This window comes from Dromiciops gliroides, chromosome 2 (assembly GCF_019393635.1).
Source record: "Dromiciops gliroides isolate mDroGli1 chromosome 2, mDroGli1.pri, whole genome shotgun sequence".
Taxonomy (NCBI): Eukaryota; Metazoa; Chordata; class Mammalia; order Microbiotheria; family Microbiotheriidae; genus Dromiciops; species Dromiciops gliroides.
Genome location: NC_057862.1, coordinates 243,272,774 through 243,296,665, shown reverse-complemented (window position 1 = coordinate 243,296,665; position 23,892 = coordinate 243,272,774). Strand labels below are relative to the sequence as shown.

At 40.9% G+C, this 23,892-nt stretch overlaps 1 protein-coding gene and 1 non-coding gene across 2 annotated transcripts in view; one reads left to right on the top strand and one right to left on the bottom strand.

Annotated features, from left to right (window-relative positions):
* Positions 1 to 2,780: 2,780 nt before the first annotated feature.
* On the bottom strand, positions 2,781 to 2,887 carry LOC122744780. The gene has a single exon (XR_006355126.1). It is a non-coding gene; the product is annotated as a U6 spliceosomal RNA (small nuclear RNA).
* An 8,494-nt stretch (positions 2,888 to 11,381) lies between these two features.
* Positions 11,382 to 23,892, top strand: part of LOC122740856 (synaptojanin 2 binding protein) — a 32,341-nt gene continuing 19,830 nt past the window's right edge. Inside the window, exon 1 of the mRNA XM_043983652.1 lies at positions 11,382 to 11,593. Within this exon, the coding sequence (XP_043839587.1) occupies positions 11,530 to 11,593 (64 nt within the window). The 5' untranslated portion in view covers positions 11,382 to 11,529. The remainder of the gene's footprint in view (positions 11,594 to 23,892) is intronic.

Sequence of the window (23,892 nt, the reverse complement as noted above, 5' to 3'; positions counted from 1 at the left end):
GGAATATCATATTCCATGCCCTCCAGTCCTTTAGTGTAGAAGGTGCTAGATCTTGTGCTATCCTGACTGGGGCTCCACAGTACTTGAATTCTTTCTTTTGGCAGCTTGCAGTATTTTCTCCTTGACTTGAGAGCTCTGGAATTTGGCTTTAATAGTCTTAGGAGTTTTCCTTTTGGGATCTCTTTCTGGAGGTGATTGGTGGATTCTTTCAGTTTCTATTTTAGCTTCTTCTTCTAGAATTTCAGGGCAATTTTCCCTGAGAATATCTTGTAAGATGATGTCTAAGGGGCAGCTAGGTGCAGTGGATAAAGCACCGGCCCTGGATTCAGGAGTACCTGAGTTCAAATCCAGCCTCAGACACTTAACACTTACTAGCTGTGTGACCCTGGGCAAGTCACTTAACCCCAATTGCCTCACTAAAAAGAAAAAAAAAATGATGTCTAAGCTCTTTCCTTGATCATGGTTTTCAGGTAGACCAATAATTTTCAAATTATCTCTCCTGGACCTATTTTACAGGTCAGCAGTTTTTCCCAGAAGATATTTCACATTGCCCTCTATTTTTTTTTTCATTTGGATTAGCTTTATTGTGTCTTGGTTTCTCATAAAGTCACTGGCTTCCATTTGTTCAATCCTAATTCTTAGGCAATTATTTTCATCAGAGAGCTTTTCCTTTTGGCTTTTCAAGCTGTTGACTTTTTTCTCATGTCTTTCCTGCATCACCCTCATTTCTCTTTCCATTTTTTCGTCTACCTCTCTAACTTTATCTTTTTTTTTTTTTAATTTTTAGTTAGGCAATTGGGGTTAAGTGACTTGCCCAGGGTCACACAGCTAGTAAGTGTTAAGTGTCTGAGGCCGGATTTGAACTCAGGTACTCCTGACTCCAGGGCCAGTGCTCTATCTACTGTGCCACCTAGCTGCCCCTAACTTTATCTTCAAAGTCCTTAGAGGCACTCAAGCCTCTATGGCCTGAGACCAATTTATAATTTTCTTGGAAGCTTTAGATATAGGAGCCCTGACATTGACATCTTCCTCTGAGGATGCACCTCGATCTTCCTTGTCACTAAAGAAACTTTCTATGGTCCTCACCTTTCTCTGTCGGCTCATCTTGCCTTTCTTTTACTTGGCTTTTAGCTCCTTAAAGTGGGACACTGTTTCCAGGCTGCAGTATCCCAAGCTTAAGAAGCCCCAGGTGGTATGATTTAAGGAGGATCAGGTTCTTCATTTGCCTGGCCTGTTCCCTGGTCCATAGATGATCCTAGACCAACTTGCTAATCAACCAGTTGTGTGTGCTGTGGTTGTTAGCTCTGACAAGCCTGTGCCCCTCCCCAGCCTGGGCCCCTGCTATTGAAGCCTACCTCCTGGTTCCCAGCAGGGGTGTAAAACCCAAGTTCTGTCTCAGCACCAGCATAGACCCCTGTAGTCTCCCCCCTGCCAAGGGCTCAGCCCTCTCACCAGACTGTGAGCTTAGTTCCAGACGACACTGGCACTTCAGCTGATTCAGAGGCTCTAGGGGTCTCCTCTGGTGAGGCCTTCCTGCCACTGGATCTGTGTCAGGGTGACTGTGGGGTTGGGCTCCATTCCTGTCTCAACATAGCAGCTCCCTCCTTCTGACCTTCCAAGCCGTTCTTGGTTAGAAGATGATTTCAGCACATTCTTCTGTGGGTTTTGCTGCTCCAGGCATTGTCCTATGGCATTATTTGGATGTTTTTTGGAGCAATCGTGTCATGAGTTTGAGAGCTCACTGCCTTTTCCTCTGTAGTGGGTTTTGTTTTTCTTTTAATTTTTACAGGGCAATGAGGGTTAAGTGACTTGCCCAGGGTCACAAAGCTAGTAAGTGTCAAGTGTTTGAGGCCGGATTTGAACTCAGGTCCTCCTGAATCCAAGGCTGGTACTTTATCCACTGATCCACCTAGCTGCCCCTGTAGTGTTTTTTTGTTTTGTTTTGTTTTTGTTTTTTTGTGGGGCAATGGGGGTTAAGTGACTTGCCCAGGGTCACACAGCCAGTAAGTGTCAAGTGTCTGAGGCTGGACTTGAACTCAGGTACTCTTGAATCCAGGGCTAGTGTTTTATTCACTGCACCACCTAGCTGCCCCTTCCTGTAGTGTTTTTAATAGGAATGGACGCTGTAGTTTATCAAAAGCTTTCTCTGCATCTATTGAGATAATCACTTGATTTTGGTTAGTTTTTGATGTGGTCGATTATGTTGATAATTTTTCTAATATTGAACCAGACCTGCATTCCTAGTTTAAACCCCACCTAGCCATAGTGTATTATCCTGGTGATACATTGCTGTAATCGCTTGGCTAATATTCTATTTAGAATTTTTGTACCAGTATTCATTAGGGAGATTGGTCTATAATTTTCTTTCTCTGTTTTTGCTCTTCCTGGTTTAGGCACCAGCACCATATTTGTCTCATAAAAGGGATTTGGCAGGATCTTTTCTTCACCTCTTTTTCCATATAGTTTATATAGTATTGGAATTAATTGTTCTTTAAATGTTTGGTGGGGCAGCTAGGTGGCTCAGTGGATAGAGCACGGGCCCTGGAGTCAGGAGTACCTGAGTTCAAATCCGGCCTTAGACACTTAACACTTACTAGCTGTGTGACCCTGGGCAAGTCACAACCCCAATTGCCTCACTAAAAAAAAAAGAAAAGAAAAAGAAAAAGAAATGTTTGGTAGGATTCACTTGTAAACCCATCTAGCCTTGGAGATTTTTTTCTTAGTGGGTTCATTGATGGCTTGTTCAATTTCTTTTTCTAAAATGGGCTTTTTTTTTTTTTTTAAATATGGAACGCTTCACGAATTTGCGTGTCATCCTTGTGCAGGAGCCATGCTAATCTTCTCTGTATCGTTCCAATTTTAGTATATGTGCTGCCGAAGCGAGCACTAAAATGGGCTTTTTTAAGGATTTTATTTCCTCTTCTGGTAATCTGGGCAATTTATATTTTTGTAAATATTCATCCATTTCATTTAGATTGTCAAATTTATTAACATATAGTTGGGCAAAATAGCTCCTAATTATTGCTTTAATTTCTTCTTTATTGGTAGTGAATTCACCCTTTTCATTTTTGATACTGGTAATTTGGTTTTATTTTCTTAAAAATCAAAGTAACCAGGGGCAGCTAGGTGGTACAGTGGATAGAGCACCAGCCCTGGATTCAGGAGGACCTGAGTTGAAATCTGGCCTCAAACACAACACTTACTAGCTGTGTGACCCTGGGCAAGTCACTTAACCCTCATTGCCCTGCCCAGAAAAGAAAAAAAAAATCAAAGTAACCAAAGGTTCATTTATTTTATTGTTTTTTTCATAGAACCAGCTGTTAGTCTCATTTATTAATTCTATAGTTTTTCTTACTTTCAATTTTATTAATTTCTCCTTTAGTTTTCAGAATTTCTAATTTTGTATTTAATTGGTGATATTTAATTTATTTTTCTAGCTTTTTTAGTTGCATGCCCAATTCATTGATCTCCTCTTTCTTTTATTCATGTAGGTATTTAGAGATATAAAATTTCCCCTAAATAGTGCTTTGGCTGCATCTCATAAGTTGTGGTATGTTGTTTCATTGTTGTCATTCTATTTGATGAAATTACTGTTTCTCTGATTTGTTGTTTGCCCCATTCATTCTTTCACATGAAATTTTTTAGTTTCCAATTCATTTTTGGTCTATCTTTCCATGGCCCTTTCATGTTCTGAAAATGATGCATTTACTATTTCTGCCTTTCTGCATTTGAATGTGAGGTTTTTATGCCCTAATAAATACATGGTCACTTTTTGTGTAGGTCCATGTACCAATGAGAAAAAGTATATTCCTTTCTATTCACATTCATATTTAATTTTTCTAAAATTCTATTTACCTCCTTAACTTCTTTCTCTTTAATTTTGTGGTTAGATTTATATAGTTCTGAGAAGGGGAGGTTGAGGTCCCCCACTAATATAGTTTCACTGTCTATTTCTTCCTGTGGCTCACTTAACTTCTTCTCTAAGAATTTGGATGTTGTACCACTTGGTGCATATATTTTCACTTCATTGTCTGTGGTACCTTTTAGCAAGATGTAGTTTCCTTCCTTATCTCTTTTAATTAGGTCTATTTTTGCTTTTGCTTTGTCTGAGATAAAGAATGCTACCCCTGCTTTTTTTTTTTAATTTCAGCTGAACTATAATATATCCTGCTCCAGTCTTTTTTTACCTTAACTCTGTATCTCTCTGCTTCAAATGTGTTTCTTGTAAATAACATATTGTAGGATTCTGCTATCCACTCCTATTTTATGGGAGAGTTCGTCCCATTTACCTTCCCTGAATCCTATTTTCCCCCTTGTTTATACTTTTCTTTTTCTTTTTCCTCTGTCCTTTCTCACCAGTGTTTTGTTTCTGACCACCACCTCCCTCAATCTATTCTCCCTTCTATCAGCCCCACCTCCCTTTTTCTTTCCCCTTTGCCTCCTAGTTTTACCTTCTTTTCTATCAGCACCCTACCCTTTTCTTTCCCCTTTCCCCTCTTACTTCTCTATGGCGTAAGATAAACCAATTGAGTCTATGTTATTCCCTCTTTGAACCTAATCAGATGAGAGTAAGGTTGAAAAAATGCTCACCCCTCCCTTCTTTCCCTCTATTGTAATAGGTCTTTTGTGCCTCTTCTCCCAGTATAATCCTTTTTGTCACCCCTTAAGTTTTTTTAATATCATTACATCAAAATCAACTTATACCCACATCCTCTGTCTATGTGTACTACTCCTATCTGTCCCAATAAAGATCTAGTTCTCTTCTTCCCAAGTGCAGATGTAAACATTTAAACCTTATTGAGTACCATGATTTACCTTTTTATACTACTCTTGAGTCTTGTATTTGTAGATTGAATTTTCTTTTCAGTTCTGGGCTTTTCATTAGGAAAGTTTTAAATTTTATTGAATGCCCATCTTTTCCCCTGAAAGATTACGATTAATTTTGCAGGGCAGTACATTCTTGGTTGTAATCCAAGTTCCTTTGCCTTCTGTAATATATTCCAAGCCCTCTGATCTTGTAATGTTGAAACTGCTAGGTCCTGTGTGATCCTGATTGTTGCTTCTTGAGATTTAAATTGTTTCTTTCTGGCTGCTTGCAGTATTTTCTCCTTGACATGATAATTCTGGAATTTGGCTACAATATTCCTTGGAGTTTGCTTTTTGGGGTCTCTTTCATCAGGTGATCAGTGGATTCTTTCAATGGCCATTTTTTTCTCTTTGATGATGTCATGAAATATTCTGTCCAGGCTCTTTTTTTGATCATGGTCCTCAGGTGGTCCAATTATTCTTCAGTTGTCCCTCCTGGATCTATTTTCTAGGTCTTTTGTTTTTCTGAAGAGATATTTTATGTTTTATTCTACTTTTATATTCTTTTGATTCTGCTTTACTTCTTCCTGTTGTTTCATTGAGTCATTAGCTTTCATTTGCCGAATTCTGATTCTTAAGGAATTATTATCCTCTGCCAGCTTTTTCACCTCCTTTTCCATTTGTCCCATTGTATTTTTAAGGCATTATTTTCTTTTTTTTTTGAAGCTATTGACTTTTTTCTTGCATAACTCTCATTTCTTTTCCCTATTTTTCTTCTACCTCTCTTATTTGGTTTATAATATCTTTTTTTAGCTCTCCCAAGAGGGCCTTTTGGTTTTCTTATTCATATTTTAGCTTCTTTCATGCCTTTTAAAGTTAAGTATAGTGTGCACAGTCTCAAGCTTCTTTTGCTGGGGGTCAGGGGCCCAGTCACTGGCTTTCTTCTCTGAGGCCTCAGCAGCTGGCAGATTGCCTTCTGCATTGGGGCTGGGGGCCTCACAACTGCCCTACTGTGCCACTAGCTTGCTGATGTAGGACCAAAGGTACTTAGCTGCTGATCTGTGCTGTGGCAAAGAGCCTTTTGTTGGCTTGCCCAGACACCCTCTGCATTGAGCTGTACTCCCCTTTTACCCAGGTGAGACAGACCTTTCCTGAAGACCTTCTAGGTTTTCTTAAGTCAGAAGATTGTTTCAGTTCATCTTTTTTCAGGTTTTACAATTCCAGAATCCGTTGAGAGGCTTAATTTAACATTGTTTCTGAAGGAAATTTAGGAGAGCTCAGGCAGCTTCTTGGCTTTACTCTGCCATTTTGGCTCTGCCCCACTTAGTCATTTCTCCTTTTAAGATTGTCAAGACATAACAAAAATCATTACTAACTTTACTACATCACTCCATCTTATTTGTCTCCCTCTGTGATCCCTGTTGACATCATGGTTCTTAGGGGATGCTCACCCCCTCTACATTAGAATGCAAATACTTCCTTTTTCTAAACTCTTTCCAGATTGCTTCCTTGTATTTAACTTTTGTATTTTTCTTCATTCTTGTGTTTGTATTTCAAAGTTTCTACCAATTTCTAATCTTTTCATCAGGAATGCTTGGAAGTGTTCTATAAAGTAGACATAGCAAGTAGTGAATGATTGCTAAATCTTCTATGATCCTGATTAAGGGTCCTCAGTACTTAAATTCTTTCTGGCAACTTGCCTGATTTTTTTTCTTTAATCTGGAAGCTCTGAATTTTGACTTGACATTCTGAGGAGTTTTCATTTTGTGGTTCCTTTTATGAGGTGATCAGTAGATTCTATTTTTACTTTGCCTTCAGATTCTAAGATAATTGGACAATTTTCTTTCATAATTTCTTGAAATATGATATCCAATCTCTCCCCCTCTCCCCTCCTTTCCCTTCCTGCCCCACCCATCTCCCTCCTTTTATTGTTCATGGCTTTCAGGTAAGTCTAATAATTCTTAAATTATCTCTCAATGATTTGCTTTCCAAGTCAGTTGATTTAGTTATGAGACACCTTGAATTTCCTTAAATTTTCAATATTTCAACTTTATTTCACCATTTCACGTTGCATTTCAGTTTGTACAAATGCACAAAGACAGGAAATGGAATGTTATGTATGTGACAGAAAAGGCCAGTGTGGCTAGATTACAAAATGTGGGAGTACTGTCCAATGAGGCTGGAAAGGTCAGCTGAAGCCAGGTTGCAAGGGCTTTAAAAACTAAACATAAGAGTTTATATTTTATCCTAGATGCAATAAGGAGTCACTGGAGTTTACTGAGTAGGGCATATGGTCAGATCAGAATGTGAAGAAAACCACTTTGGCAGCAGGATGGAAGATGGAGAGACCTGAGAGAGCCAACAGTTGCCTTTAGGGGTCTGTTGTAATAGTCTGTGAGACTAAACTAAGGTGTTTAGCTATAGGAGTGGGGAGAAGAGATCAGATGTAGAGATAGGAAGGTGGAAACAACAAGATTTGGTAATTGATTTGTAAGGTGAGGGAGAGTGAGGAGTCAAGGAGAATGCCAAGGTTACAAACCTGGGAGACTGGAAGAATGATGGTACTTTCCTCAGGAACAGGGAAATTTGGAAGTGGGGGTGGGGTTGAGGAGGAAGAGAATGAATTCTGCCTTGTACATGTTGAATTTGGAATAAGAGTTGTAACTAGTTTGGGGGTTGTTGTAGCCTAGGCCTGAATTCAGTTTTGTACATGTTGAGTTTGAGGTGCCTAGTAGATGAATGATAAGGAAGGATTCTCAGGGGAGAGATATCAGGGCTGGATATGTGTGTGTGTGTGTGTGTGTCTTCCTACTATGTGAATAGCTAACATTTGTATTGAGCTTTAAGATTTTATACACACACACACACACACACACACACACACACACACACATATATATACACACACACTTTTGCCATATATAATATATATGTTTACACACATACAAATACATATACATATACATACACATATATAGAATACCTATACATATAAACATACACACATACATATACACACATGTATGTGTCATGTCCATAGAAATGATAATCCATGAAAGCCGATGAGGTTGAGGTTGCTGAGAGAGAGATGGGGAAGGGGGAAGGCAGAAGGGAGGGAAGGAGAGACACCAAGAGAGTTGGGAAGAGAGGGAGAGGGGAGGGAGCCCCCAAGGGACCCACCCAAGGTTTGCTGTGTCATCTCAAAGGGTCAGACTCTTCACTGTTGAACCAAAGCACAAGTGGACCACCAGAAGTGTCCCAGGTTCCTGCAGATCAGTGCGACTTGCCTCAATTAAATTGCCCCCAATTAAACTTGCATGGCTCCTTTAAGGTTTACAAAACAGATAAAATATCTCACTTGAGTCTCATAACAATCTTGTAAAGTAGTTGCTACTATTATCACCTTTTAACAAAAGAGGAAACTGAGGCTGGGAGAGGGTCATTAAGGTGTTAAGTAGCAGAGCCAGGATTTGAAGCTGACGTCAAAGCCACCGCTATCCTCTATTCATATCCTTAGGCTTCCTCTACAAGGTTAATGGGGCAGTGTTCTGACAGTCTGGGTTATGCACCTGGCTTTGCTACTAATTTAAGGATCTTTGATTCTGATCCTCTGGGTAATCCCTCCAGTTTTACAGAGCTCAACTGTAGGCTCCTTAGCAGATGGTTATATGAGTGGCTCTGGCCAAACAATTAATCAGCTGGCAGTCAATTTTCTAGGGATAAGCCTCTCTAAATTTATCTAAGCTGGTCCTAAGACAACAGACACAGGCTGTCACAGACCCATATTTAAAACCTTTCCATCCTGGCTTTCTAGGTGGGTGTTCTGCGGGCAGAGCTTTCTAGGATAATAAATTAGTCAGCAAGCATTTATTTAAAAAAAATTGTTACTAAATGCTGTGAAATTTTAATAACCAAACTTGACCCCAAAGAAGAGAGATGAGAATGCATTTCCACTCTCCCCCCCACCCCGTTTTATTATTTTTTTACCCAGGTAGGGGACTATGTGTGTCAAACACTTCATATACCACTGAACTTGTTTGATATTGTTTGGGGCAAGCTGCCTCAGTTTACCCAAATAACTTGAGGAGACCACCAAGTCAAGCAGAGACAGATTTATTACATTCCTGCAGGAATGGGCAAACTCAATGACTGAGTCGCAATAGTTAATACATGCCTTGACCTTTTATAGGAATGTTGGTCAGAGGGGAAGTCCCCATGCACACTAGGGCGAGCTCACAATCTAACATCCAATCCTGTCTCACCCAGAGTGCGTGTTTAGCTTGTGATCAATGTATGGAGACATGCATATGTGTTCCAGGAACAAGGGGGAAAAGGGGAGGGGGAACAAGGTCAAACTGAAGGAAGAGGGAATGGGGGAGTGACAGTAAGATGTTTCAGATCTCACAGTTCCCACTGACTCCCCTCTCCTGGCCCCTGTCTCTAAAGATATTCAACTTGAATAACAGGAAGAGTCACTCAGGTGTTTCAGCATTGTTTTGTAGTCGTGTTACTTTTAGAAGGATGATAGGGTTAAAATTTATCTTCGGGGGGGCAGCTAGGTGGCACAGTGGATAAAGCACCGGCCCTGGAGTCAGGAGTACCTGAGTTCAAATCCGGCCTCAGACACTTAACACTTACTAGCTGTGTGACCCTGGGCAAGTCACTTAACCCCAATTGCCTCACTAAAAAAAAAACAAAAACAAAACAAAAACAAAAACAAAAACTAAATTATAATAAAGATGATCTGATTAAAAAAAATTTATCTTCGGCTATGTTGGGAAATCAAAGAAAAGAATAAAGAATAAAAGAATAATCCATTGTTGAGAACCTAGGGTCAAGGGGATTCTGCTCTGAGAAAAAGAGACGTCACTTAACATCTGGTCTCAACTTAATTGCCGAATCCTGTGCTGAGCCTTGTCCTTTCTTTTTGAGTCCCAAGTATTGAATTGGTGGGCAAACTCCCCAACCCACTCAACAGGGACTGGGGTTCTGACAAATGATGGATTCCAGATAAAACTAAGATGTAGCTGACAAGTGGGGAGACTGAGCAGAAGTAAAAATACTATTAATTGGCAATAAAACTTAAAGGAGACAGTGAGAATTTGACAAGCAATAAACTTTTAAACTAACTATACCTTCCAGACCCCATCCTTGAGTTTAATCTGACTCAAATCCAAAATCATCTCATACAATATGTTGGTTAGTTTTGCTGAAGTATTTTTCCCCCCTTTGCTACAAAGGATGGCTCTGGGAGGGGGAGGGAGAATATATTGGGAAATGAAGGTGATGTAAAAATAAAAGATATTGATAAACATTTAATTGTTTGAACAATTAAACATTTAATTTAAACAAATTCAGAAAACAAGTGCTAAGTACCTAATATATGAATAGCTAACATTTCTATTGAGCTTTAAGGTTTTCAACACACACAGAGGCCTGGAGTCAGAAAGGCCAGACAGTTTAAATACTGTCTCACACACCAGGCATATGACCCTGGGCAAATCACTTAACCTTTTTGCTTCACTCTCCTCAACTGTAAAATGAATATAATAATAGCACCTACTTTCTAGGGTGGTTGTGAATATCCAATGAGATAATATTTGTTTTTGTTTTTACAGGGCAATGAGGGTTAAGTGACTTGCCCAGGGTCACACAGCTAGCAAGTGTCTGAGTCCAGATTTGAACTCAGGTCCTCCTGAATCCAGGGCTGGTGCTTTATCCACTGCGCCTTCTAGCTGCCCCTAGATAATATTTGTAAAGCATCTGACACTATATAAATGCTTATTCCCTTACACTTAAACATTTCAATCAATCCATATATACTACATATACATATATACATATACACACACATATACATAAAGTGACTACTATGTGCTAATCACTGGGATTACAAAAGGAGACAAAAGACAGTCTCTACCCCCAAGGAGTTTACCATCTAATGGATTATATAGTTTGTCTCATTTGGGCCTCATAAGACCCTGTTAAGGAGGTACAACAGGCATCCTTTTTAAAAAAAACAAAAACATATAAGGAAAACTGAGGCCCTTAGTAATTAACCCCAAATCTTCTCCAGTGCAGTACTGGGTTATGTGGCAGCCAGGAATCAGGAAGATCTGAGTTCAAATTTGGTGTGTGACCCTGGGTGAGTCACTTGACTTTTTTGGTCTCAATTTCTTCATATGTTAAATGGGGATTATAATAGCACCTATCTCCCAGGGTTGTTGTGAGGATCGAATGGGATAATAATTATAAAGTGCTTAGCACAGTTTCTGGCACACAGTAAAAAATGTATAAATGTTAGCTATTATTATTGTTGTTGTTAATAACCAACTGACTGCCTCAGTTTCCCCTCCTACAAAATTCCCCGGTGTTATTGGGGAATCACTTTCCCAGTGTGTTATTGAGGATCAACTGAACCACAGGCATACAGGGTCCTGGAAATATAAGGGTGCTGTTAGCACCTGGTGCATATTCTCACTCACTTTACCTCCAAACAAGGAGACTCAGTACAGCAACTAGGAGGACAAAACCGGGAACTACATTCCCCAGAATTCCCGGTGTATCCCTTCCTCCTCTTCCTGTCCGGGGCGGCTGATGAAACTGAAAGTGCTGCTGCTGCATCTGAGGCTCTTTTTTTTTTTCACCTTCAGTCCTGTGAACACGACTGGGGGGGGAGTGAATCCAGTCGGGGGTTGGAAAACCCTGGGCCCTGGGTAAAGCATGAACGGAAGAGTAGATTATCTGGTCACGGAAGAAGAGATCAACCTTTTCAGGGGACCCTCAGGTACTTGGCGGGAGCTGGAGAGCGGGTGGAGGTAGGAGGAAGGGCCTGGGGGGGCGCGGGGCCGCTGCTTCAGGCTCTCCGCTGCGCCGCTGGGGGTCTCTCTCCTTTCTTTCTTCCCCGACCCCGACCCCGTCTTTTCTTTGCGGGGCCGGGGGACTCTGTCAGTATAACCCCTTCCCCCTCGTGGAGGGGTCTCTGCTGGTGGCCGCCTCTCTTCCCTTGGAACCGGCGCTTGGCGGAGGAGCCTCTGCCCTCTCCTGTCCGCTCCTGCCCTGTCCGCAGCTTGGCACGTCTGAGCTTCCCGCACGTCAGAGCGGCTCCCGGGAGAGGGAGGATAAAGGGGGGGGGGGGGCGTATTGTCCTTTGTAACTTACCTGGGGCCGCCTCATCACCCCTACACCCCTCTCTGCCCCATCAGCCGCCCTTTTCCCTAGTAGCAGGCTCTGCAGCAGAGGAGTGACCCTTCTCCAGCCTCCCCCTGCCTTGGGCGAGGATTGCTTTGTCCCTCTATTTTAAAATATCTCGGTTACGGAGATTCTTTGGAATCTAACATGAAAATTCATTTGACCCCTTGTATAAAATCTTTTTTTTATGAGTCATGCTCCTAACTGACAGTTTGTAGAGCCATTGAATCGATCAGTAGATCCACGAGCTTTTGGTAAGGTTTGCGGTGGACAAGGGGACTTTGAAGGATCACCTAGGCCAACCCCATCTTGTTACAGATGAGGAAACTGCTTGCCCAGAGAGGTGATTTGCCCAAGGTCATTGGCTAATTAAGTGGCCAGGCTGGGACTGTAACCTGGGTGTCTCCAAGCCCTTGATTGGTGGTTTTTCCTCAAGACCACCTGCCTCGTTTTTTTAAGTCCTCCACACAGCCTCACCCTACACTCGCATTTCTTTTAAGGGGCTCTAGTAGGGGGTTTGACCAGCCACTTAAAGCCTGCGTAGTACAGGGTGTTGATTGAACCCTCTGAAAATAGACCTCATGGTACAGCCAGCCCCCTTCTCAGTCAGCAGTTTAACCAGCATCTCTTCTGAGTAGTATCAGAGTGACAGGGACATGGAGGTGGTGGCTAGTGCCTGTCCCTAAATTGCTTTGCATACAGTACATCTGGACTCTTATACCTTCATTTAAGATGCTATTTCCTACTTGTTTGCATCTTTGCATTTTTTTTTTCTGGGGCAATGGGGGTTAAATGACTTGCCCAGGGTCACACAGCTAGTACGTGTCAAGTGTCTGAGGCTGGATTTGAACTCAGGATTTGAACTGCTCCTGAATCCAGGGCCGGTGCTTTATCCACTGCATCACCTAGCTGTCCCTATCTTTTCATATTTTTTATTAGAAAGATGATTATGCCTGATTTTCTTAGGTCTTTAGAGACTAGCAAACCCTCCAGAAAGGTCCCATACCTGTCTAATGAATTTCCTGTTGAGGTTAAGAGTTGTGTGTTCCCCTTATCTTGAAGGGATTGGTTCTCTAGGACAGTGGTCTCTAAACTTTTTTGGATTGCACACAGCTATCAGAAAAAAAAAATTAAGCATACACTCCCAATATTTGTATATTTATTTTAAAAGTATATGGATGTACTGCTGTGCTAAAAGTTATTTACATTATCAAACGCATAAAAATATAAATTTTTTAAAGGGCAAGATAAAGATGAAATAATATATAATTCCAGAGTCATTAGGGACCTGCTGGAATTTATTGAGTTTAGGAAAATCATTGGGTGGTTTGTGAAAGATAGATTCAATGAGGAGAAACCCACTAGGAAATTATTTCAATAATCCACACTAGAGGTGAAGAGTGCTTGAACAAAGATGGTAGCTTCATTAAGAGAAATGTAGAGGTAGAAATAACAAGACTTTTCCACTGATTTATGTAGAGTGAGGGAGAGTGAAAATTGGAAAATGACACCAAGGTAACTTGGAAGAATGGTGATGTCCTTCTCTAGAGGATGCCTGCCAGAGTCTTGAAACGGGGATGGGCATGCTGCTGGGGTGGGGTGGTGGCACCTAAATACTTGCTGCTATAGGTACTATGTAGTGGTTAGGTGATAACTCCCCAGAGGAGTTATCATGCTGGGCGAAGTCAAGGAGGTTGGGATCTTGCCATGGGGAATAATGGGGCAGATGGGAGGGTGTTGGGGTAAGGGTAGGTGTGGTTGTATTGGAAATAAGCCTGTAATTTACTGTGGGAGGATTGTGAGATCTTATCAACCCTGTGAGTAGTTGATCATAGACTTTTTGGGAGTCAGGCCATAGCCTCTACTTCGGAGACCATTGCTTTAGGAGGATGGGAGTTGATGTTTAGAGTGAATTTACAGAATTTTTAGCCCTCAGTGCCCATGACCCCAGAAGAACAAAGACATAGGCAAGGGAACAAGAATAGAGAGAAAAAGGTAGAAGGAGTGGGTGGGATTGGGATTTGTAAGAGAAGATAAAAGGAACTTGAATTGGGTAATGATAGAGGGCTAGCAACATTTGTCCCAGACATGGCGTGTGTTCCAGCTTGATCTTGAGCCAGATGTCACAAAACTAACAAAAATTAATTTTTGAGCTGGAAAGAAACCTTAGATATCCCATCCAGTTCAAGGTTTGTTTGTTTGTTTATTTGTTTGTTTTTAGAGATAAAGAGATTGAGGTCCAGAGAAGTGGGACTAAGTGCAAGGTCACACAGCAAGTTATTGGCATAGGTGGGACCAAAAAAATCAGGGCTCCTGACTCCTGTTTGTGTTCTTTTCCTTAATCAGTTCCCAATGGATGCAGAGGGGAAGTGAGTAATCTGGGATATGTGTGTATGTGTATGTGTGAATGGAATGAGGCAGATTAAGTCAAATCTGAGAGTAGACAATGTGCAGAAAACTTTTTATTTTGTATTTTACCAAGTCTCTTGTCCATTAGTGAATAATTCTTCACTGATTACTTGTGGGGACTTAATCCATTTTGTCATCTAGTACAGCACAATACATGGGCTCCTAAACTTTTTCCAGACTTGAAGTTTGGGGTATCTATTGTTCAAAGAATTCCTGTGGGTTTTTTTTTCTTCTAAAACTTTTCTTTCCCTCTTATTGAATATTATGTAGGGAAAGTATGGTGTTCAGGATATGTGGCTAGATGAATAGTGGAGCTACAGGTGGCAGAATTAAGTGAGTTAGCTTTCTGTAGACAGGCAAGAACACTAAAGTAGGGCTTGGGGATCCAGATTCTAGTTCCCACTTTGGAGAGGAGGAGGGGATAAGGAATAAGCATTTTGACAGAACCTGTTTTGTGCCAGGTACTGTGCTAAGCGCTTTACAGATATTACCTCATTTGATCCTCACAACAGTTCCGGGAGGTAGGTGCTATTATTATCCCAATTTTTGGTTGAGGAAACTGAGGCAGATAGAAATTCAGTGACTTGCCCAGGGTCACACAGCTAGTTAGTGTTCGAATCCAGATTTGGACTTGGGTCTTCTTGATCTGCATTCACTGCACAAACAGAAATCATTGAATGAATGAAAACTAATCTATTAAGCACTGTGTGCCAAGTACTGTGATTAAATGCTAAGGATCCAAATTAAAAAAAGAGACAATTCCTTTACTCAACAAGCTCACGCTGCAGTAGGGAGAAAAAACACACCAGGGAGTTGTAGCTGTGGAGGGTTGTTTTCGTTTGTCAAGTCACTGGGATGGTAAATAGATTCTTTTTTGGGGGTGGGGGTGGGGCTATGAGGGTTAAATGACTTGCTCAGGGTCACATAGCTAGTAAGTGTCAAGTGTCTGAGACTGGATTTGAACTCAGTTCCTCCTGAATCCAGGACCCATGCTTTATCCACTGCACCACCTAGCTGCCCCCATGGGATGGTAAGTAGATTCTTAGGGGAGCTAATTACAAAAACAAAAACAGTAGCTGTAGCTTCATCAAAGTCATGCTAGATTAACTTCATTTCCTTTTTTGAAAGGACTAGCCTGGGAGATCCAGGTGTAATGATTGGAATGACGCCACCTACTGGAGACTTGCTGTGGAGAGCTCCACCATGAGGAAAATGCCTCAGAGGCATTGTGGCTTTTCCTTGGCGTCAGGAAATGACGTTTGCTCATGGGTGCTGTCTATCAAGTCTACCAGCCAATCAACTGGAGGAGCCTCCTATGGTCTGGGAGGAGACAGGAAGGAGGAAAGGGAGCCTGCGCAGAGAGCGCTGGCCCTTTTTGGTTTCCGGACTTGATGGTGGTAGCGGCAGAGGACTTCACAGGAAATTTGAGGAAAGATAGGAATGCCAGGCTGTTAGAATTCTGTTCTCAATCTTTTTCTTTCTATTTTCCAATAAACCCTTAAAAACCTAAACTCGTTTTATCAGTGATTTTTAGTCAGTTTCCCCCAAACTGGGGGAACACATTAGAATCCACATTTAGAATCTTAAATTACACACAGGGAATGCTGTGGGTATGGTCAACCTCATTCTTGTTGTTAGCCCTTCTTTCTGGAAGAGGACCATGACCTTGGGAGGTGATGGCATGACTTGCAGTGAATTGGATTTAAGTGAGGCAGGGCTGTGCAGAGTCACCAGCCTCACTCTCTCCTCCAGAACCAGCTGGGTCCAGTGGCGGGATTTACATCAGTAGGACTAGAGATGGCCCTGGATGCAGTGGGAGACCTTGGCCTTTTTAAGCTAAGGTCTTTCCCAGGTCTCAGTTTGCTTTAGGCCTTGCCCATTCAGGGATTAAGGCTAGGTAAGAAATGAGGCAAAGAATGGCCTCTTTTACCGAGTCAAAAACAAACAAATCAATCTGGGAGGGAAACACTCTTTGGTTTTCTGGCCAAAACAGAAGCAATCGCCATTTATACTCACCCTGTGCCCAAACAACCTATTAACTTCTTGAATGCGGCCTGTTCTGGGGCCAGGGTCAATATCGATTTATCCTATACCTGTATCCTTTCCCTATTCCCATGTTTACCAGCAAGGACCTCCCCATTCCTGGAAGCCTTGTTTTATGGGTGGGTGGGGAGGCTAGTAGCAAATCTTTACTCATCTAGATAGAGCCCTTTGCTTAGGGACTGCCCCATTTTCCCATGAGGTCTGGATAAGAACTCTTACTGTCATCCAAGGATGCAGGGGTGCTACTGAGTCAGCTAGAGGATCTTTTTTTTTTCTTGTGCATTTTCACTGGCTGTTTTCCATTCCTAGAATTCTCTCCTTCCTTGTCTTTATCTCCTGGCTTTGTTCAAGATTCAGCCAAAATCCTACTTTAAGTGAAAATTTTTTCCTGGTTCCTCTTAAAACTAGTGCCTTCCCTGTTAATTTTCTCCAACTGATCCTGAACACATTTTGTTTGTGCGTTGTTTGTACCTCCCTTGGACAGTAAGTTCCTTGAAGGCTAGGGCTTATTTTGCCTTTTTTGGTATCAGTTCTGGCACATAGTTGTTGCTTAATAAATGCTTATTGGTTAGTTGTTCATTACAGTTATACAGAGACCTACCTCAGATGTTTAGAGCCAGGCTCCTTCCAGCAGTATCATCCATTGGTCTCTAGGCTCTTTGTGGGAAAGAATTGTCTAAACTGTCCACAGGGAAAGGAGACCAACCCAGTGAAGGGTTCCTGAGTCATTTCCCCAAAGTGTATGGCACTCTGGTTTCTGGGACCTCAAGATCTAGGCAATTCTGTGCCAGGAATTGAATTAAGGTTTGGAAGGTGTCAATGACAACTGTCCAAAAGCAGTTCTTATTAGATAAGTCTTCTTGGAGTCTAGTTCCAAAAAACCACCGGATCAGTGTCTTCTATCTTCCTAGGGTAGTGCTGATTCATTACAGACATGGCTTCTGGGAGGTGGGATACCCAATCCTGGTTGTGAAGGATGTGGTGAGAAAGCTGTGGTTTAGCAGGTGCAAACCTTTTGCCCTGTGATGGAGGAGGAGGGCCTGTTTGCCAGTTGGAGGGAGGTCAAGGACCATACATGGTGTTCTTTTTGACCTGAGGATCCCTGATGGGCAGAACTATAGAGATCATCTCTCAAACCTCCTCACTTTAAAGATGGGGAACTGAAGTTCAGAGGGATTGTGTCTTGCTTACGGCAAAACAGCTATTGAATGGAAAAGCTGAGATCTGAACATGGGTAAGGTGTAACCTTTTTTTCCCCCCATATAAATATTTTATTATTTTCCAGTTACATGTATAGATAGTTTTCAACATTTGTTTTTATAAGATTTCTTGTTTCAAGTTTTTCTCCCTCCCCCCTCCCCAAGACAGCAAGTAATCTGATATAGATTATATATGTAAAATCGCATTAAACATATTTCTGCATTAGTCATGTAATAAGAGAAGAATCAGAGCAAAAAGGAAAAACCTCAAAAAAACCCGACAACAACAACAAAAACAATAGAAATAGTATGGTTCGAACTGCATCTAGGTTCAACAGTTCTTTTTTTTCCTGGATTTGGAGAGCATTTTCCATCATGAGTCCTTTGGAACTATCTTGGACCATTGTATTGGTGAGAAGAGTCAAGTCCATCACAGTTGATCAACAGAAGTGTAACCTTTTTTTACAAGAAAGGTCAAGTCCCTTGGGTTACCTTTGGAACATGGACTTCATTGGTCACCACAACCGTAGATATCCTGGTAATTTAGGGAACCCTATAATAGGTTTTCCCTTCCACAAGTAATGTTGAGAGTCATATTGTCCCAAACATATAAATGTGTTGAGAAGTTAGAGTTGGGAGCTCAGGGGGCTGGGAAAGAGAGGAAATGAGATAGAAAAAGAAATTTGAGGCACCTATTGAGTTAAGTAACCTCAAAGATCATCCAGTACAACCTTTTCACTTTACAAATGAAGAAATGGACCCTCAAAATGGAAGTGACATCCTTAAAGTCATATATTAAGTTTATGACAGAGCTGGGATTAGAACCCACTTCTAGGACTGTTAGCATTCAGAAGAATTCTTTTAAAGGTCACTCTTCTGGGACAATTTTGTGTCTCCCTGCCCCCGCCTCCCCCCCCCCCCAGCCCCACTTCCCCCATTAGGTGCCCTGGTCGTCGTCTAATCTAGGTACAGACTTTTTTCCTGGGTTTTAATTGTAACTTTTTGTTATCTAGAACTTGACAACTATCAACAGACATGAACATTTATATATAGAAGAATCGAAAAAAGGGAATCATATATGAAATTGTGAATCTCTAATATGTATTTCTTGTTTTTGAAAGTATGTAATAAATTCAAATTAATTCCAAACCTGTCCTGCTTAAACTATGTCTTCCTGAATTCCTTCTGTTCTCTTTTGTTCGTTTAAAAATGTTTCATTGAAATTTTTTTTGCACCACAAGCACTAGGCCCACTTATTTTCCCAATTCTTCTACCCCCTAAAGAACAAATCCTTCCCTTACAACACATAAACATAGTCCTACAAAACAAATCCACTCACTGTCCATGTCTTTAAACATAAATTTCATTCTGCACTTCTAATATACCTCTTTGTCGTGAGGTAGGAAGCATACTTCATCATCAGTCTTTTGGAATTGTGGCTGGTAAGAATTCTTAAATATTTCGGGTCAGCTAGGTGGCGCAGTGGATAGAGCACTGGCCCTGGAGTCAGGAGTACCTGAGTTCAAATCTGGCCTCAGACACTTAACACTTATTAGCTGTGTGACCCTGGGCAAGTCACTTAACCCCAATTGCCTCACTAAAAAAAAAAAAGAATTCTTAAATATTTAAAAATTGTTTTTCTTTACAGTGTTGTAGGCATTGTACAAGTTGCTCTCTTGGTTCTGTTCACTCTGTATCTGTTCACCCAGGTCTTCAGGTTTCTTTGAATCTGTCTCTTCTATCATTTCTTACAGTACAGTAATATTGCATTGCCTTAATAAAATTGAAGTGACATATATTGCCATCATATATTGTAATTTCTTCAGCCATTCCCCAAATGATGACTAGTCACTTTATTTCTAAATCCTTCCTACAACAAAAAGTAAATATTTTTGTACATCTGGATCCTTTCCCTCTTTCTTTGATCACTTTGGAGTATATGCCTATAAGTAGTATCACTGGATTAAAGGGTATGTACAGTTTAGTAACTTTTATAATTCCAAATTACTTTCTAAAATGACTAATTCAGTTCACAGCTCTATCATGAGCTAGACCAGAGCACTACTGTACCTGTCCTCCCACATCTCCTCCAGTGGATGGGTGCATGCGGAACCTCAGAATTGTTTTAATTGGAGTTTCTCTTATTTGGTGATTTAGAGCAGTTTTTCATAGGATTTGTTGATATTGTGAATTTCTTCCTTTGAGAACTTCCTTTTCATATACTTTGATCATTTATCTATTAGGTGACTAGCTCCTAGCTCTTAAAGATTTGTATCAATTCCCTATATATTGTGAATATATAACACCTTTATCAGAGAAACTTGTTGTAGAGACTTTTTTTTTTCCCCCAGTTAACTACTTTTCTTCTTTAAATCCATTGCTTTTGTATATGCAAAAGCTTTTTGGTTTTATGTTACTAAATTAATCCATTTTATTTCCAGTAATCCTCAACATCCTTTATTTGCTCAAGAACACTTGTCCTATCCATAGTTGTAAATGGTATCTTCTATTCTCTCATTTGTTTATAAAGTGATCTTTCATATATAGGTTATATATCCATTTGGATTTTATTATTTTATAGGATATGATATAATTGATCTAAACCTAATTTCTCACAAATTCCTCTTCAATTTTCCCAGATGTTTTTTATGATTTATATCATTGTGTTCCTGGGTTGTTGTTTTAAACTATGCTATTGTATTCAGGTGCTTCTCTGTTCCATTTTTTGACTTAGAAAATAAAGTTTTATTGATATATTTTTATTTTTTATTTTTTAAAATTAATTAATTAATTAATAGATTTTTTCCGTTACATGTAAAGATAGTTCTCAACTTTTGTTTATACAAGCTTTCCAATTTCAGATTTTTCTCCCTCCCTCTCTCCCTCCCCCCTCCCCTAGACAGCAGGTAATCTGGTATAGGTTTTATATATATATATATACACATAACAACATTAATTCTATTTCTGCATTAGTCATGTTATAAGAGAAAAAATCAGAGCAATGATGAAAAACCTCAAAATAGGGAAAACAACAGCACCAAAACCAAAAGAAATAGTATGGTTCATTCAGCATCTATACTCCACAGTTCTTTTTTTTTCCTGGATTTGGAGATCCTCTTCTATCATGAGTTCCCTGGAACTCTTCTGTACCATTGCATTGGTGAGAAGAATACAGTCTATCACAGTAGATCAACACTCAATGTTGATGATACCGTGTACAATGTTCTTCTGGTTCTGCTCATCTCACTCATCATCAGCCCACGCAAGACCCTCCAGGTTTCTCTGAACTCCTCCTGCTCATCGTTTCTTATAGCACAATAGTATTCCATTGTATTCATATACCACAACTTGTATTGATATATTTTTAACATTACTTCCATTTTCTTCTCTTTTCCTCCCCATACCCGCTTCCAGAGATCCATACCTTATAATAAAGCATTAAAAAAGAAAAAAGATCTTGTAAAATCAATAAACATTTTAAAAGTACATCATATACAACATTCTATACCCATGAACCCCTACTTCTGGTTTTTTTGTTTTTTTTTTTGGTGGGGCTATTATGGAGGTTAAGTGACTTGCCCAGGGTCACACAGCTAGTAAGTGTCAAGTGTCTGAGGCCGGACTTGAACTCAGGTACTCCTGACTCCAGGGCCAGTGCTTTATCCACTGTGCCACCTAGCCGCCCCGAACCCCTACTTCTGTAAAGTTGTCTGTGTGTTTGTATGTATTTGTCTAGTCTTCTTTTATCCAGTTCAGATAAGAATGAGAGCATGAGATGCCTAATTCCCTCAACATTTGCATACTCTTCTCATCTTTCCATTTATTTGCAATCGTAAGTTTTTTTCCCTTTTTTCCTTCTTTCTTCTCTAATGTGTCCCTTTGCCCCGTCTCTTCTTTCCTCTTTTAAAGTCAGTAAAACAGAACCAAATTCCTTCCAGGCATTGTGTTTTACCTATTTAACTTCACCTATGGCTCTTAAAGATAATAGGATTCTGAAAGGACACTTGTTTCCTCTATCCCTGGTTGGAATGTCAGCACTTCATCGTTATTTGGATCCTTCCCCTTGTTCAAATATATTTACCTTTCTCGGTTTCTCTTGACTCCTGTGTTTATATTTCAGAGCTTCCATCCTGAAGAGAGAAGTAGTGGTCAGGCAGGGTGTTTGGTTAGGGAACTCCGAGCAGTGTCTAAGGGAGTCCCAGGACTATGGATTGACTTGTTTTTTCTAGGGATGCTTTGATTATACAGTTAGGGGTGGAAAGGACATTTGTGTGGATAGGGGAGGGAGGGAAGGTCCAGGGTCACCCAGATATGTTGAACCCTAAGCAGTCAAGAGCACTGGGCCCTCAGGGTGGCAGCTGGAGTGACCTTTGGAGGTTGAAGTTGGAACTGAGGTATGAAGGTGGCTGGCAGGCAAATAAAGAGCCATTAAAGAATTTGGAATAGCTTCTGAAAAGGGTGGATTTTGAGGCCAAGTTGAAGACAAGAAGACCTATTTGCCCTTTCTGTGTCTGTATTTGTAGGTGCTTGGAGAACTTCAGTTTTCAGGTCCTTATTCCAATATAGATAGGTATGGATTAGCTTTTTTTCTGTAGGAATGTTAACTCTTCCTGTATTTACTCTTTTTCAGCTAGGAAAACTTGGTCCTGAAGAGAAGTGTTAAGGGGAATAAAATCTTCGTGCTGCCTCTTATTTCATGCTTCTCCTGTTAAGTATGTCTTGATGGCTTGTGTCAAAAGTAGGACAGAGTGGCATAGCCGTGACTTGATGTACTCAATTTTAGGCCTGCCTCTGTCATGAACTAGCTGTGTGACTCTGAGCCAATCACTTAACCTCTCCGGGCCTTGGATAATTTCTAAGGTCTAAGAGGGGAGTTCTTTTTTTTTTTTTTTTTTTTTGTGGGGCAGTTGGGGTTAAGTGATTTGCCCAGGGTCACACAGCTAGTAAGTGTCAACTGTCTGAGGCTGGATTTGAACTCAGGTACTCCTGAATCCAGGGCCGGTGCTTTATCCACTGCGCCACCTAGCCGCCCCCAAGAGGGGAGTTCTTCTGATAAAGATATAGGTATTTCAGTGCACTGTAAGCCATCCTTTCTCAGTTCTAACATTTTATAAATATATTACCCTTATTTATTCCTGGGGGGAAAAAAGATGGTAAGGAAGGCCTAAGCTAGGGTGGTAGCAATGAGTGAAAATAGAGAAGGAGGGGTCGGATTTGGAAAATTGTGGAGATAGAGTTGACAGGAAGTAGAATTGATCTCGTTTTACAGATGAAGAGACTGAGACCCAGAAAAATCGTGACTTACCTAAGGTCTCAGAGGTGTAGCAGGTGGCAGAATTGAGATGCAAACCCAGGTCCTCCTGTTCCAAACACAGTGCTTTTTTCCAATATACTGTGCTTGTTGCTTTCCCAATTATAAAATGAGATGTTTGGACTTGATTATCTGTGAGGTTCCTTCCAGTTTAAAACTCTGTGAAACTATAGCAAGCAAAGAGGGTCAAACTTCAAACTCTGGGCAGTAACAGCATTTGGGGAGGTAAGAAGGAGATAAAGAGCAGTTAGGGAGAGGTAGACCCGGGAGAGGGCAGCTTCTCCAAAGCCAAGGGCCAGTGGTTAAGTAGTGACGTATCCTAGAGAGAGGTCAAGGGGGGAAAAGCCTTGTGGATCTGGGCATAAGAGGTTCTTTGGAGACCTTGGAGAGAACTTTCAATAGAATGACAGGGTAAGAAGCCAGATTCCAGGAGAAATGAATGGGTGGTGAGAAGGTAATAGGGTATCACCTAATTATGTAAGAAGTTTGATGTTGAAATGGTAGATCAAGGGAAAGTTTGGGGTTTTAATTTTTTTTTTTTAAGATTGCTGAAATCTATAGGCCTGTTTGTGGCCAGATGGAAAAGAGTCAGTTGGGGGAGGTGTGTGGAGAAGAGACAGGGAGTGGGTGTGGAGAGGGAGAGAGAGAGAGAGAGAGAGAGAAAGGGGGGCAAGGAAGAAAGGGAGGTGAAGGCTGAGAGGGGAGAACAAGCAGGAGAAAAGGGAGAAAAAAGGGAGTTCTGATAAAGATCTAGGGATTTTAGTGGACCACAAGCTCAAAGGAATCTAAGGTCTCAAGGGGCATTCAAAAGCTAATGTTAACTGGCAGCAAGAAAGGCTTGGAGTCCAGCCTGTGAGGGAGCTGATAGTCTCACTGTGCTCTGTCCTGGTCAGATGACACTTGGAAAATTGGGTTTACTTCTATTTAGTTTCC